Below are 16,911 nucleotides of genomic sequence, written 5' to 3' on the forward strand. Positions count from 1 at the left end.
ATTCTGTTTGGTTTACTGTAACTGGCCAGCGTCAGCATCAATAAGATTCTGTATGGTTTACTGTAACTGGTCAGCGTCAGCAGCAATAAGATTCTGTTTGATTTACTGTAACTGGTCAGCGTCAGCAGCAATAAGATTCTGTATGGTTTACTGTAACTGGTCAGCGTCAGCATCAGTAAGATTCTGTATGGTTTACTGTAACTGGTCAGCGTTAGCAGCAGTGAGTGGACTCCTAGTGTTGAGATCTCCACAACGTTCAGTCTGTTAGTACACTGACTAATCTGGAAGTGTGACTGATAGGTAGCAGCCCACACAAAACAGTAATTTACACCCATCACAACTCTCTGTCGGTCTTTCTCTCTCTCATCTGTCCCTTTCTCTCTTTCCATCACAAGTCAGTCATTTTTATTATTTTACCAGGTACTGTAAGCCATCACTAGCCGGCTTCCACCCAGTTACGTAACCTTTCACCTTAGAGGCTTCTGCCCTATATACATAGACTTGGAATCACTGGCCACTTAATAATGAAACACTAGTCACTTCAATAATGTTTAAATCATGTTTACATACTGCTTTAATAATCTCAAATGTATATATTGTATTCTATTCTACTGTATTTTACTCAATACTACTCTGACATTGCTCAATCTAATATTTATATATTTCTTAGTTCCATTCTTTTACTTTTAGATTTGTGTTGTTGTGAATTGTTAGATACTACTGCATTGTTAGAGCTAGGTACACAAGCATTTTTCTACACCGAAAATAACGTCTGCTAAATATGTGTCCAATAAAATGTTATTTAAGTTGACACATTCTCAGCAACAACCTAGGGAATAGTTACAGTAGTTACAATTGGAAGCTGGGGATGATTAGGTGGCCATGATGGTATGAGGGCGAAATTGGAAATTTAGCCAGGGCACCAGGGTTGGCACCTCTACTCTTACAAAAAGTGCCATAGGATCTTTAGTGACCACAGAGATTTAGGACACAGGGTTAAAAACATTACATTCGAAAGACAGCACCTTACACAGGGTCATGTCCCCAGTCCCTGTCATGGGGCATTAGGATATAATTTTTTGGGACCAGAGGAAAGAGTGCCTCCTACTGGCCCTCCAACACCACTTCCAGCAGCAATCTGGTCTCCCATCCAGGGACCGACAAGGACCAAGGCAAGGTAGCAGTGGGATGTAGGGTGGTATGCTGCTGGCCAGAACATAGCCTCTCTCCACAATTCCCTCTGTTTACTAGGGAGTCTCTCTCAGTGTGTCAGTGTGTGAAAAGCACACTGCTTTACACTGCACCCGTGTTTAGGGATGGGCAGCAACCGTAACAGGTGAATGGGAGGGATTAGTGCCAGTCAGGTTTGGATGTAACGTGTAAACATGGCCTGTTTAATCCAACGTCATGTGCACACCCCATACGTGTGACTTGTGTAAGAATGTAGTGGCGGAGTATTGTAATAGGATATGCAGTACACTATTTCATATATATTTCATGGAGACAAGATCAGTATTCCCCTTGAAACTCAAGAAACAGAGGGGTGAGACTAAACCATATTATATTGCGAGCTACCTTCATGGCTCATCGGCATTTATGGTGGCGAAGTTAGATAATTATACCTAATAAGGTGTGTAATGGATTCCTTCCCTGACTTCTTAATTGTAGCAAGGTCTGGACTTGTTTGTTATTGAAGTGGTACAATACCGTGTGCTGTGTTGGGAGGAGTTTAGACTGATGGAGGTGTGTGTGTGTGTCTCTTTGGCAGAAAAGCTAGTGCTTAATATGATTGTATAGACTGTGTGGCGAGTTTTGGTGTGTGTCTCTCTTCTGCAGAGTTGCTGGCTTGTGGAGTTGTGTATCTGTCTCTTCTGCAGTGGGCCTGAGTTTTGAGGTAGTCTTGGATGAAGGTGTGTGTGCCTTTTCTGCAGTGGGCCTAGTGCCTAATCAGGTTCCCTGCACGCCAGCTGTGTCCACAGCAAATAGCCACTTTGTCCCAGTGGAGAGGACACTCAACCAGCAGGGAGGGAGGAGGCCAGAAAGAACTGGGAGATTATCTCAACCTGCTGCCGCAGTGAGCGAGAGAGGGTGTGTGTGTGTGTATGTGTGTGTTTGTGTGCACACATGCACCCTTCCTCCCTTGTGTATGTGTGTGTGTTTGCGCAAGAGACAGAGAGGGTGTGTACTGTATGTGAGCAAGCAGCGAGTCATTGTGTCTGCTACTCCACTTGCCGTTTGTAGTCTACTCTCCCACTCAAGTGTCCAGCTGGCAGACAGGAGATAGCTAGGGCCTTGGGACCAGGGACGATGCAGTAAACAGACAAACAGGCTATAATTCCTAATGAGGAAAAGTGCTGTACCTGAACGGAAAGAGAAGTGGGGGCCATATTGACCTCTGCTGCTCCCCCATACACACACAGACATGCACACACGCACACACACACTAATGTGAGGCCTATGTGTGTTTTAGTGTACTCGGGTCATGGTAGGTCTCAGGGGTGATGGTACTTAGGCAAGGGCAGCTGTGTCTCTGTGTGTTATAGACCAGAAGGTTTTCATCAATGCCTGCCTGCTCAATGCCCTGCCTGATCACAATGGCTGGGCTAGTTGCCTGGTCCCGTGGCTCATTGCAGTCAGTCAAATTGAAATAAATTAACTGCCAACCCTGACGGCAGGGTAATTGTTCATATGGAAATTGGATTGCCGTCGTCACACTAGCTTCCCTAAGCACTTCTAAAACAATTTCACTCAGATTGGTAGGAGGGGCGGAGCTCATACATTGTCTGAAAGACAGAGAGCTCTCGAGTCCATGCTTCATTTTAACAATGTGTCGTGGAGTCCGTTTTCCTTTTTCCTTTTACTGACTGGAGCGAGAAATAGGAGCACTAGGCACCGTGTAGCGCGCCTGACGTAGACATTAGTTTCTGCTACTCCGTGTGCGCCACCAAACCATTTTGTCATATTGTCTATAACACGCTTTATCACAGGCTCACAGAACACCCACGCACTGAGATGCACTGAGACGCACTGAGACACTGAGACAGACAGACACACAGGACCAGACACACAGGACTCTCTCCTGGCCACTAATTTAATGGTGGCTCACTTTTATCAGCAGCATAACACTGAGAAAGGCTTTAATATCAAGACACCACCCGTCACTGTCAGGAATGGCATCTGCTGGTCAGAGAACAAGAGATATAGAGAGAGAGGAGAGAGTGCTGATATGACAAATGCTGAATATGAATGCGGGCAACCGCCTTGCCGCCATATGGGGTGATATCCTATTATGGTTGTCGGTGGGGGGGGTCTGTTATTTCTTTATTTATATCTCACTGTCTGCTCTGTTTAATGAGTGGTAGGTCTGAGAGCAGCACTCGTGCTGGGTTTGAAGATGCCTAATCAGCTACAGAGTGGTTGCATGCGTATCAAATGACACCCTATTCCTTATACAGTGCACTACTTTTGACCAGGGCCCATATTGACCAGGGTCCATAGGGCTCTGGTCAAAAGAAGTGCACTACATAGGGAATAGGGTGTCATATGGGACCCATTCAACGACAGTCTGTTCAGCATATTGGTGGAGATGTAATCAGCAGACACTCACTTCCACCTCCTGCAGCCTGGCTGGAGTATTATCCTAGAGAATAGAATGTGGAGGATCCTCTGTCTGTGCCAGAGAGGATGATGGGTAGGGTCATCTGTCTGTGCCAGAGAGGATGATGGGTAGGATCCTCTGTCTGTGCCAGAGAGGATGATGGGTAGGGTCCTCTGTCTGTGCCAGAGAGGACCTTTATGCTGCTGCTGTGGCCTGTGTCAAAGGGACACCCCGTGGTAGTCTGCACAAGTGTCTCTGGGTGGCAGGAAATCATTTTGCTGTCAGCACTGAGAGTGTGTTTGTGTGTCTGTTCACTCACGTGTGTTCATAGAATGCTCACACTGGCCATTTTTAAATTATCTTTCATTTTTCTCTGCTGGGAGATGTCTTTCCAGTTCGGATGTCTTAGGGAAGGGAGGGTGGAGAAGAGATAGTAGGCAGCCAGAAGCATGTGAGCTATCCAGTTGACGAGCACCAGGTAGCAGGACACACCCAGTCGTACAGGCCTGAAAAACAGGCCAACAAGTAGCTCCCCTAGAAAAATGTCCCTTCCTCTCTCATTTCCCTTACTGTTTCCAAAGTTTGCAGACAAACCTGTGAAGTCAAGGCAGCCGGTAGCTAAACCATGAAGCCCTAATGAGAGATTAATGCTTCTAGTTTTTAAGTCGTTCTCTCCTGCACTGGAACACTGTTTTAATGGAACAATCAGGGACGAGGCTTTCTCAGGAGCGTCTCTCTTTCCAGATGTGCCTGCTTCGTTAGCGCCTCGCTCTTTTCATTCATATTTATTCCCGGTCATTGGAGGCTTCATTAGCCAGCAACCGACTTATTATAGCAGCTTTTTCTTTATTCAGAATGGCCCAGCCTTTGTAGGAGGGGTGTTCCCAGCTGCCATGTCCTGTACAGAGGTGTGGAGAAATCTAAATACTTCTTCAGAGAAGTAGATATGAGCTGGGACAGCCTGGGGACAAAGGAGCTGGGTTCCTCCTGTGTCACCACTCACCACCACAAGCTCTTTGAAGCCTCCTTAACTCCACTGTTCTGGATTAAGCCCATGAAACAAGTATGAAGAGTGATAGATGACAGAGGAGAGGAGACATCCTAGGAGAGAACGAGCTTCTTTGAAAAAGTGTGCAGGATTTATTTTGCAATGACCCACAATGCAACATCTGAGGGAAGTTTTTATAACAGCAGATTTTTGTTGTTATAGGGAGTGAGAGGTTCAACTGCCCGAAAAGCTGCCCACTCGACCCCATCCCCTCCCCTCTTCTCCAGACCATCTCTGGAGACTTTCTCCCATTCTTCACTTCCCTCATCAACTCATCCCTGACCACTGACTGCGTGTCCCCTCTGACTTCAAAATGGCCCGAGTTGCTTTCCTCCAACACACGACTCTGACGTCAAGAACTTCAGACCGGTATCCCTGCTTTCTTTTCTTTCCAAAACGCTCTCTCTGACCAATTCTCTCATTATCACTCTCAGAACTATCTTCTTGACCCTAACCAATCAGGCTTCATGAAAAGTCACTCAACCGAGACTGCTCTTGTCTGTCTCATGGAGGCTCTCCACACTGCCAAAGCTGACTAGCTCCTCTGTTCTCATCCTCCTAGATCTAAGCTGCCTTCGACACCTTGAACATACAGATCCTCTTCTCCGCCCTCTCAGGGCTGGGCGTCTCAGGCTCTGCACACTCTTGGATTGCAACCTACCTGGCAGGCCGCTCCTACCAGGTGACGTGGAGAGGATTTGTGACTGAACCACGTACCCTTACAACTGGTGTCCCCCAGAGCTCAGTTCTAGGCCCTCTTCTGTCTGTACACCAAGTCACTCGGCTCCATCATATCCTCACATGGTCTCTCCTATCATTACTATGCGGATGACACTCAACTACTTTTCTCCTTCACCCCTTCTGACACCCAGGTGGCGACACGCTTCTCTGCGTGCCTGGCATTTATCTCAGCTTGAATTTCGGCCCACCACCTCAAGCTCAACCTCGAAAACACAGAGCTGCTCTTCCTCCTGGGGAAGGCATGCCCACTCCAAGACCTCTTCATCACATTTGACAACTTCACGGTGTCCCCGTCCCAGAGTGCAAAGAACCTTGGATTGACCCTGGACAACACCCTGTCATTCTCTGCAAACATCAAAGCAGTGACTCATTCCTGCAGGTTCAGGCTCTATAAGATCCGTAGAGTACGACCCTACCTCACACAGGAAGCGGAATTCAGGAACTTGTCATCTCCTGTCTGGACTACTGCAACTCTCTGTTGGCTGGTCTCCTCGCTTGTGCCATCAAACCCTGGCAATTTATCCAGAATTCTGCAGCCCTCCTGGTGTTCAACCTTCCCAAGTTCTCCCATGTCACCCCGCTCCTCCGCACACTCCACTGGCTTCCATTCAAAGCTCACAACCACTACAAGACCATGATACTTGCCTACTGAGCAGCAAGAGGAACTGCTCAAACTGCTCAAACCTTACATCCCAACCCGAGCACTCCATTCTGCCACCTCTGGCCTCTTGGCCCTCCTAAGCTCTTCTCTGTCCTGGCACCCCAGCTACCCCCTGAAGCTAGGATAGCAGAGTCCCTGCCCCCTGCCCATCTTCTAAAAAGATCTGAAACCCTACCTCTTCAAAGTGTATCTTAAATAAATAATCTCACAGCACCCCCCCCTCCTACCACCTCTTCGCCCCCCCCCCCCCCCAACTTTTCTGATAGCTACTTTGAGGTAAAATGTACTTACTATGACTGTGATATGTGGTAATCCTACATAGCTATCTTAAGATGAATGCACTACTGTAAGTCACTCTGGATAAGAGCGTCTGCTCAATGACTAAAATGTGAAATGTAAATGAGAGATTTGCATGAATAGGCAAGAGAGCCTTTGAAGGGATAGAAGTAAGTTGAGCTGAGTTTTCTGTCACCCAAGTGAACACTTCCTGACAATTCTACTAACTATTGTAGCCTACATCTCAGTTTGGGAATGCTTACACAGTCTGTTTGATTGCACTGTACAAAGTCAGGGGTCCTAAATCATTATACTGGGCTAAAAAAAAGCAGCCAGTGACATTTTGAAAATCCATCTTTTTTTGTTTGGAACATTTGAACAGGAATTTGGATAACTAGACTGACAGTGGATTATAGACTTGGAGCATGAAATATGAGTGGGTGGAAATGGAATACTCTCTTCTTTATAAACATTAGTCATTATCACTATAATGTAATGGCAGGTCACAATGATAAAACTTCAGGGTTGTCTATACTCTACACTAAACAAAGGCAGAATAACCCAAACAAAAGAGCAAAACAAGATTAACTAAAAGGTTGATTAGGCTGGCTCAGCCTGGGATCTGCAACCTGAACACATCTACACTCAATTGTTTTACAGAAAGCCCATGAACTACCCATTACTCTACATAGGCTCATTGGCTTTAGTGAGATACCCAGAGGGGCCATTGGCATACCAGGTCATAAGTAACCCTGTAAAAGGTTCATCATTTCACAGGAGGGTAGGTAAATACTAGCCTAATAGGCTACATCGACACGTCTGTGAATAACTATGGCTGCGTTTACACAAGCAGCCCAATTGTGATATATGTTTTAATCTCTTTTGACAATAATTGGTCAACAAATAAGAATTGGGCTCCGTGTGTAAATGCAGCCTTTGTAGGTGTTAAGAGACCAGGGTGACTTTCAGCCAAACATCATCCTGCTATTTTCTCGTTTCCCATAATAACAAGAGTAAAGACCTACCAAACACTCCTGGTGGGAGTAAGCACAGGGGGTGAGTTTATAACACAGTTTACATTTTAATGGAATTGTTTAAGAGTATGAATTAAACAGGGCAGATGCATTTACCTAGAGAAATGGGGCTCCGAAAGGAATGAGGTTGTGAAATGAAAACGCAAAATAAAATCAGGGACTAGGGGAGGACAGCCACTTTAATGCAAATGGGAGTAAGAGCTGAAATGAACTGGAGAGCAAACGTCTAATCAGTACTCTCCCCACTTAGTGCTCTGAGCAAAGGCAGGTTAACATAATAAATCACAGATTCACAGGCAGCTAGGCACAGGCTGCCTCCCTCCCTCCTTCCCTCTATCTCTCCCTCCCTCCACCTTTCCACAGGCTTTTCAATTTGACCAGTGTAGCTAAGGACTTAACTGCCTAGGTGAAATGAGCAGGACCATATCTCTGTGTGTGTGTGTGTGTGTGTGTGTGTGTGTGTGTGTGTGTGTGTGTGTGTGTGTGTGTGTGTGCGTGCGTGCGTGCGTGCGTGCGTGCGTGCGTGCGTGCGTGCGTGCGTGCGTGCGTGTGCATATGTTTGTGTGTGTGTAGAATGCTTGTGCCTGCTTGTGTATGTATACGTGTGTGCATATGCTTGTGGTGCATTGTGTGTGTGTTTCTGTCTGTGTGTGCATGTAGGTGTGTATTTGAGTGTGAGAACTATACAGTGAAAGAGGTGGACCATTGCAGATTCAGCCACCTGCAGCTTGACATTACTGTTTTTTACAATCAGTAACATCTTTTTATCCAATCTGTTGTCACATTTTCAAAACTCTAAACACAATTAGCACAACATCCGTCTGTTGTGGACTATACCATTAACACAATTAATGTTGTTTTCACAGAATATGCAGTCAATTAACACGTTTCTAAAATGCTTACATTTTCTTTACATACAAGCCTACCCAATACCAAAATTGTCATATTTACAAATGCTTGCACACAGCATGCCAGAAATGAAGACCTGATGTTCAAAACCTTAAATATAGTATAAAGCCTCTACTTCTGCAACAACGGCAGCTCAAAAGCTATATTGAAACAGCTGATAAGCATTTTTGAGTGAACAGACCATTGAGAAATAGCTGATTTACTGTAAGTTGTGTAAAATAGAAAAACCACAGCTGATTCCAATCTCAATCGGAGACATAGCCCAGTGTTGAAGTTCTTTCAATTACATGGACATACACAGTAAAAAGGTGGCTCCTGGATTGATTTAGTTCAGTGTGGATACAGAACAACACAGAGGAGCAGAGAGAGAACAAATAATATCTGGACAAGGGAGAGGAATAGTTGGACCAGCGAGAGGAGTAGCTGGACTAGGGAGAGGAGTAGCTGGACAAGGGAGAGGAATAGTTGGACCAGGGAGAGGAGTGGCTGGACAAGGGAGAGGAATAATTGGACCAGGGAGAGGAGTAGCTGGACAAGGGAGAGGAATAGTTGGACCAGGGAGAGGAGTAGCTGGACAAGGGAGAGGAATAGTTGGACCAGGGAGAGGAGTAGCTGGACCAGGGAGAGGAGTAGCTGGACCAGGGAGAGGCATAGTTGGACAGGGAGAGGAGTAGCTGGACAAGGGAGAGGAATAGTTGGACGAGGGAGAGGAATAGTTGGACCAGGGAGAGGAGTAGCTGGACCAGGGAGAAGAATAGTTGGACAAGGGAGAAGAATAGTTGGACCAGGGAGAAGAATAGCTGGACCAGTCAGAGGAGTAGCTGGTCCAGGCAGAGGAGTAGCTGGTCCAGGGAGAGGAATAGCTGGACCAGGGAGAGGAGTAGCTGGACCAGGGAGAAGAGTAGCTGGACCAGGGAGAGGAATAGTTGGACCAGGGAGAGGAGTAGCTGGACCAGGGAGAGGAGTAGTTGGACCAGGGAGAGGAATAGTTGGACCAGGGAGAGGAGTAGTTGGACTAGGGAGAGGAGTAGCTGGTCCAGACAGAAGAGTAGCTGGACCAGGGAGAGGAATAGTTGGACCAGGGAGAGGAATAGTTGGACAAGGGAGAGGAGTAGCTGGTCCAGGCAGAGGAGTAGCTGGACCAGGGAGAGAACGAGTTGTACCAGGGAGAGGAGTAGTTGGACCAGGGAGAGGAGTATCTGGTCCAGGCAGAGGAGTAGGTGGAACAGGGAGAGAAGTAGTTGGACCAGGGAGAGAAGTAGTTGGACCAGAGAGAGAAGTAGCTTGTCCAGGCAGAGGAGTAGCTTGTCCAGGCAGAGGAATAGCTGGACCAGGGAGAGGAGTAGCTGGACCAGGGAGAGGAGTAGCTGGACAAGGGAGAGGAATAGTTGGACCGGGGATAGGAGTAGCTGGACCAGGCAGAGGAGTAGCTAGTCCAGGCAGAGGATTAGCTGGACCAGGGAGAGAAGTAGTTGGACAAGGGAGAGGAGTAGCCGGTCCAGGCAGAGGAGTAGGTGGACCAGGGAGACTGTAACCCTGAGAGAGGCTGGTGAAAGAGTCCAGCGTAATACCACGGTCTATCACTGAGAGAGGATGGTCAAAGAGTCCAGCCTAATACCATGGTGTATCACTGAGAGAGGCTGGTGAAAGAGTCCAGCCTAATACCATGGTCTATCACTGAGAGAGGCTGGTCAAAGAGTCCAGCCTAATACCATGGTCTATCACTGAGAGAGGCTGGTCAAAGAGTCCAGCCTAATACCATGCTCTATCACTGAGAGAGGCTGGTCAAAGAGTCCAGCCTAATACTATGGTCTATCACTGAGAGAGGCTGGTCAAAGAGTCCAGCCTAATCCATGGTCTATCACTGAGAGAGGCTGGTCAAAGAGTCCAGCCTAATACTATGGTAGATCACTGAGAGAGGCTGGTCAAAGAGTCCAGTCTAATACCATGGTCTATCACTGAGAGAGGCTGGTCAAAGAGTCCAGCCTAATACCATTGTCTATCACTGAGAGGCTAGTCAAAGAGTCAAGTCTCATCTCAGACGGTCAACCGTGGCTTCCATTATCTGGAATTTTCAACAAACCAACAGGTAAGTAATGCATTTCACAAGGGCTTCTTCTATCATTACTGTTGCTATGTCCCATAGTAACTGTAGGCCACCAGTCCCAATGCAAATCCATATGTTGTATTTTTGTTCCTCTAAAGGACACAACGTCTTTCTCCCTCTGGGGGAAGAGGAAAGCTCCTCAGTGAAGACCGAGAACATGCCATTGTAGGATTGGTCATGTATGTTGGAGGTGTTGTTGAACCAAAGGTCATGTATGTTGGAGGTGTTGTTGAACCAAAGGTCATGTATGTTGGAGGTGTTGTTGAACCAAAGGCCATATATGTTGGAGGTGTTGTTGAACCAAAGGTCATGTATGTTGGAGGTGTTGTTGAACCAAAGGTCATGTATGTTGGATGTGTTGTTGAACCAAAGGCCATGTATGTTGGATGTGTTGTTGAACCAAAGGCCATGTATGTTGGATGTGTTGTTTAACCAAAGGCCATGTGTGTTGGATGTGTTGTTGAACCAAAGGCCATGTGTGTTGGATGTGTTGTTGAACCAAAGCCCATGTATGTTGGATGTGTTGTTGAACCAAAGGCCATGTATGTTGGATGTGTTGTTGAACCAAAGGTCATATATGTTGGATGTGTTATTGAACCAAAGGCCATGTATGTTGGATGTGTTGTTGAACCAACGGCCATGTATGTTGGATGTGTTGTTGAACCAAAGGCCATGTATGTTGGATGTGTTGTTGAACCAAAGGCCATGTATGTTGGATGTGTTGTTGAACCAAAGGCCATGTATGTTGAATGTGTTGTTGAACCAACGGCCATGTATGTTGGATGTGTTGTTGAACCAAAGGCCATGTATGTTGGATGTGTTGTTGAACCAAAGGTCATGTGTGTTGGATGTGTTGTTGAACCAAAGGCCATGTGTGTTGGATGTGTTGTTGAACCAAATGCCATGTGTGTTGGATGTGTTGTTGAACCAAAGGCCATGTATGTTGGATGTGTTGTTGAACCAAAGGCCATGTATGTTGGATGTGTTGTTGAACCAAAGGCCATGTATGTTGGATGTGTTGTTGAACCAAAGGCCATGTATGTTGGATGTGTTGTTTAACCAAAGGCCATGTGTGTTGGATGTGTTGTTGAACCAAAGGCCATGTGTGTTGGATGTGTTGTTGAACCAAAGGCCATGTATGTTGGATGTGTTGTTGAACCAAATGCCATGTATGTTGGATGTGTTGTTGAACCAAAGCCCATGTATGTTGGATGTGTTGTTGAACCAAAGGCCATGTATGTTGGATGTGTTGTTGAACCAAAGGTCATGTATGTTGGATGTGTTGTTGAACCAAAGGTCATGTATGTTGGATGTGTTGTTGAACCAAAGGCCATGTATGTTGGATGTGTTGTTGAACCAACGGCCATGTATGTTGTATGTGTTGTTGAACCAAAGGCCATGTATGTTGGATGTGTTGTTGAACCAAATGCCATGTATGTTGGATGTGTTGTTGAACCAAATGCCATGTGTGTTGGATGTGTTGTTGAACCAAAGGCCATGTATGTTGGATGTGTTGTTGAACCAAAGGCCATGTATGTTGGATGCGTTGTTGAACCAAAGGCCATGTATGTTGGATTTGTTTGAACCAAAGGACATGTATGTTGGATGTGTTGTTGAACCAAATGCCATGTATGTTGGATGTGTTGTTGAACCAAAGGCCATGTATGTTGGATGTGTTGTTGAACCAAAGGCCATGTATGTTGGATGTGTTGTTGAACCAAAGGCCATGTATGTTGGATGTGTTTGAACCAAAGGCCATGTATGTTGGATGTGTTGTTGAACCAAAGGCCATGTATGTTGGATGTGTTGTTGATCAATGGCAGCAACTTCATGTTGCTAATAAAGCTTTTACTGCAGCAGTTCTGTCACTTACTATTTTTTTTACTGTACATTGTACAGATGACTCATTGACTTTTAGATAGTATGTTGCCAAAAATGCACACATTTGACACTCAAACAAAAAATGTAGAGTGGTTTACAGTAAAAGGAAACTGAATTATAAAAAACAATGGATTTAATTTAGTCAATTGTCTGCAGGTAGAACTGAAACATGAAAAGTAATACAGTTTTCGTAATGCCATCAACTGTTAGTATTTTGAAAGTCGTTGTGCTATGATTGACTATACGTTACTCTTGGATAGAAAACATGTGCTAGTGTTTTGACAGAATGATTAGATATTGAGTCGGGTTTGCCGTGTTTTGATAGTTAATGTATATAGAGAAAGTTTATTTGCATTATTGAAATGAAGAGTTTTTCTATTTGGCTAATTGTGTGTTGCTATGGCTATGTTAAGAGTTTATAAAAAGTATCTTAAGTATAGGTAAACGCTTGTTAGCAATTGTAAAAAAAAAACTGTAACCACGGGTAGGGGGAATCAGCAGCGAGGGAGGAGGATGCCGTTTGCCTCCTGCTGTTTGCAAGTGTGTGGCTGTTTTTGTGTATCAAAGGACGCTGTGTGATCTTATTCCCCCACTAAACAAAGCAACCGGCTTACTGAACATATTGTATTTCCTCTTGCTAAAAGGAGAAGAGAAAGAACATGATGAATGTTTGCCAAGATCTGTCGGCAGACTGCCATTGTTCAGTTTCAAAGTACGGCTTTGAGATTCAATCAAATCTAACAATAAAGCATCTTTGTTAAACTTGGTTACCCACATGAAAACAATTCTATAGTAAACCATGGTAAAAATACTATAAAATCAAATGTTATTTGTCACATAGTGGCGTTGAACGTTGAGCTGTAGTCAATGAACAGCATTCTCACATAGGTGTTCTTTTTGTCCAAGTGGAATAGGCCAGTGTGGAGTGCAATAGAGATTGTGTCATCTGTAGATCTGTTTATGTGGTATGTGAATTGGAGTGGGTCCAGGGTGTCTGGGATGCTGGTGTTGACGTTAGCCATGACCAGCCTTTCAAAGCATTTTGTGGCTACAGATATAAGTGCTTCGGGGCGATAGTCATTTAGACAGGTTACCTTGTCGTCTTTGGGCACAGGGACTATGGTTCTCTGCTTTATACATGAAGGTATTACAGACTGGGTCAGGGAGAGGTTGAAAATGTCAGGGAAGACACTTGCCAGCTGGTCAGAGCATGCTCTGAGTACACTTCCTGGTAATCCGTCTGGCCCTGCGTCCATGTGAATGTTAACCTGTTTAAAGGTCTTTCTCATATTGGCTACGGAGAGAGTGATCACAGTTTGTGCTCTCACGCATGGTTCAGCGTTGCTTGCCTCGAAGCGAGCATAGAAGGCATTTGGCATCTGGGTTAGTGTCCCACCTCTACAAAGTGGCAGCTCTAGCTTTTAGCTCAGTGCTGATGTTGCCTGTAATCCATGGCTTCTGGTTGGGATATATACGCACGGTCACTGTGTGGACGACGAAGTCGTCGATGTACTTTTTAATGAAGCCGGTGACTGATGTGGTAAACTCCTCAATGCCATCAGATGAATTGTGGGACATATTCCAGTCTGTGCAAGCAAGACAGTTCTGAATCTTAGCATCGCTTCATTGGACCACATCCGAATTGAGCATGTCACTGGTACCTCCTGTTTGACTTTTTGCTTGTAGGCAGGAATCCGGAGGAAAGAGATAATGTCAGATTTGCCAAATGGGAGGGTGAGAGAGAGCTTTGTATGTGTTTATTTGTGTGTATTAAAGGTAATCTAGAGTTTATTTTTTGCACAGGTGACATGCTGGTAGAAATAAGGTAAAACAGTTTTACATTTTCCTGCATTAAAATCCCCGGACCATGAGAAACGACGGCTCTGGCTGAGCATTTTGTTGTAGGTTAATGTCCCTATATATGTCGTTGAGTGTAGTCTTAGTGCCAGCATCGGTTTGTGGTGGTAAATAAACAGCTTAGAAAAATATAGATGAAAACTATCTTGGTAAATAGTATGGTCTGCAGCTCATCATGAGGTATTTTAACTCAGGTGAGCAGAACCTCGAGACCACCTTAATATTAGAGATCACGCACAAGCTGTTGTTAACAAAGATACACACGCCCAAACCCTTGAGTTTACGAGACAATTCCGTTCTATCCTGCTGATGCATAGAAAAACCAGCTACATTTATATTAACAATGTCGTTGTTCCGCCACGACTCTGTGAAGCGTAGGATATTACAGTTTTTCAGGCCTCGTTGATAGAATAGGCATGAACCTAGCTTGTCTAGTTTGTTCTCCAGTGATTGTACATTTGCCAGTAGAACAGAGGGTAGAGGTGGTTTATGTACTCGTCGTCGTAGTTTCATCAGGCTGCCCCCACGTCGTCCTGTATATCGTAGTTTCATCAGGCTGCCCCCACGTCGTCCTGTATATCGTAGTTTCATCAGGCTGCCCCCACGTCGTCCTGTATATCGTAGTTTCATCAGGCTGCCCCCACGTCATCATGTATATCGTAGTTTCATCAGGATGCCCCCACGTCATCATGTATATCGTAGTTTCATCAGGCTGCCCCCACGTTGGCCTGTATATCGTAGTTTCATCAGGCTGCCCCCCACGTTGGCCTGTATATCGTAGTTTTATCAGGCTGCCCCCCACGTCGTCCTGTATATCGTAGTTTCATCAGGCTGCCCCCACGTCGTCCTGTATATCGTAGTTTCATCAGGCTGCCCCCACGTCATCATGTATATCGTAGTTTCATCAGGCTGCCCCCACGTTGGCCTGTATATCGTAGTTTCATCAGGGTGCCCCCACGTCGTCCTGTATATCGTAATTTCATCAGGCTGCCCCCACGTCGTCCTGTATATCGTAGTTTCATCAGGCTGCCCCCACGTCGTCCTGTATATCGTAGTTTCATCAGGGTGCCCCCACGTCGTCCTGTATATCGTCATTTCATCAGGCTGCCCCCACGTCGTCCTGTATATCGTAGTTTCATCAGGCTGCCCCCACGTCGTCCTGTATATCGTAGTTTCATCAGGGTGCCTCGCCGTCTTTTCCTCTTCCGAGTGTCGGGATTAGAGCCTGGTCCCGGGCGAGCAGTATGTCTGAGTCATTGAAGTAGTATTCTTCATCCAAATCAAGGTTAGTGATCGCAGTACTGATGTCCAGAAGCTCTTTTTGATAACAGGAAACTTTGGCGAAAACATTATGTTAAAAAAAACAACCTCTCAGCGATTCACTGTGTTTTTGCAGACTTTACTGTAGTATTCACTGTAGTGTTTTTGTGTCACGATGAAACACCTCTACATAGAGAAAAGGGGAATGTCCACTCACTGTTGTGCTGCTCCCATGTGATGTCTTAGGTGACACCATCACAACATTTCAAGCAATATAGTGTGCATCACCCCTAATCCTCTCCTCTGTCTCTCCTCTCTTCTCAAGAGATGACAAGCTGGGTCCAGGCCGCTCTTCTTCTCCTCTGTCTCCTCCTGTTATGCCTGTCTGCAGCCGGGAACCAGCTGCAGGAGGAGGCGCTCCTGGACTTCTCCTCCATAACACCCATCAACAACGTGGTTCAGGACCCCCGCAGCGGGCGCGTCTACCTGGGTGCCGTCAACACCATCTACCAGCTGGATGAGGCGCTGCGTGAAGAGGCCCGCACCGTGACTGGCCCCAAGGAGGATGCCCGCACCTGCACCCCGCCTGTCTCCACTCCGTACTGCCAGGACACCAAGCCCAGCCCTAATGTCAACAAGCTGCTGCTGGTGCACCCATCCAACGGCTCACTGATCGTCTGTGGGTCCCGCTACCGGGGTATCTGTTCCCTCCTCAACCTGAGCAACGTGGAGCAGCAACTGTACTACAGTGACTCTAAGGGGGAGAGGACTTATGTGGCTAGCATAGAGGACGGTGTAGCCGTGGTGGCCGTCATGTCTACATACATTAATAAAGACGGCAACACCTTTAATGTTTTTCTGGTGGGAAAGGGCTACGGCAGCCTGGACAGCTCCAAACTCATCAGCACGCGCATCCTCCAGGACTACCGCGACTGGGTGGTATTCGAGAGCATCATCGAGGCGTCCACCGTGCAGGCAACACCCTTTGTGCCCAAGTACCTGCATGACTTCCGCCACGCCTTCAAGGAGGAGGGCTTTGTCTACTTCCTGTTCTCCAGGACCATGGGAAGCACCGATAACAAGAACTTCACCTTTGTGTCTCGACTGTGTGAGGACGACCCTCACTACTACTCTTACACAGAGCTGCAGCTCAACTGTGGCCCGGGGAACAGGTACAACAAGGTGCAGGCAGCCTATGTGGCATCCCCAGGTAAAGAGCTGGCCCGGGGGATGACAGAGTCGGGTCAGTATGGTAAGGTCCTCGCCTGGCACAAGGTGCTGTTCATGGTGGCCAGCCCGGATGACGAAGGCGCCGATTCGGCCCTGTGCATGTACCCTCTAAACACCATCAATGAGAGGCTGGTGGACATAATCAGTGCCTGCTACAGTGACTCGGGCAAGATTGCAGGCATCCCAGCTGTGGACATCCCCTACTCCTACAAGACAGACGAGTTCTGCACCTCGCATATCGACGTAAGTAGCTTAGCCTTTATCATCCACTTCAAAGGACAGAGACAGAAGAAACAGAGTCAGTGATTT

At 46.3% G+C, this 16,911-nt stretch overlaps 1 protein-coding gene across 1 annotated transcript in view; it reads left to right on the plus strand.

Moving 5' to 3' along the window:
* LOC139407588 (plexin-B2-like) overlaps positions 1-16,911 on the plus strand; it is a 156,963-nt gene that overhangs the window by 106,842 nt on the left and 33,210 nt on the right. The window contains exon 2 of the mRNA XM_071151414.1: positions 15,698-16,845. Coding sequence (XP_071007515.1) covers positions 15,700-16,845 — 1,146 coding nt within the window. The 5' untranslated portion in view covers positions 15,698-15,699. The remainder of the gene's footprint in view (positions 1-15,697; positions 16,846-16,911) is intronic.

The sequence above is a fragment of the Oncorhynchus clarkii genome, chromosome 4 (genome assembly GCF_045791955.1).
Source record: "Oncorhynchus clarkii lewisi isolate Uvic-CL-2024 chromosome 4, UVic_Ocla_1.0, whole genome shotgun sequence".
NCBI lineage: Eukaryota > Metazoa > Chordata > Actinopteri > Salmoniformes > Salmonidae > Oncorhynchus > Oncorhynchus clarkii.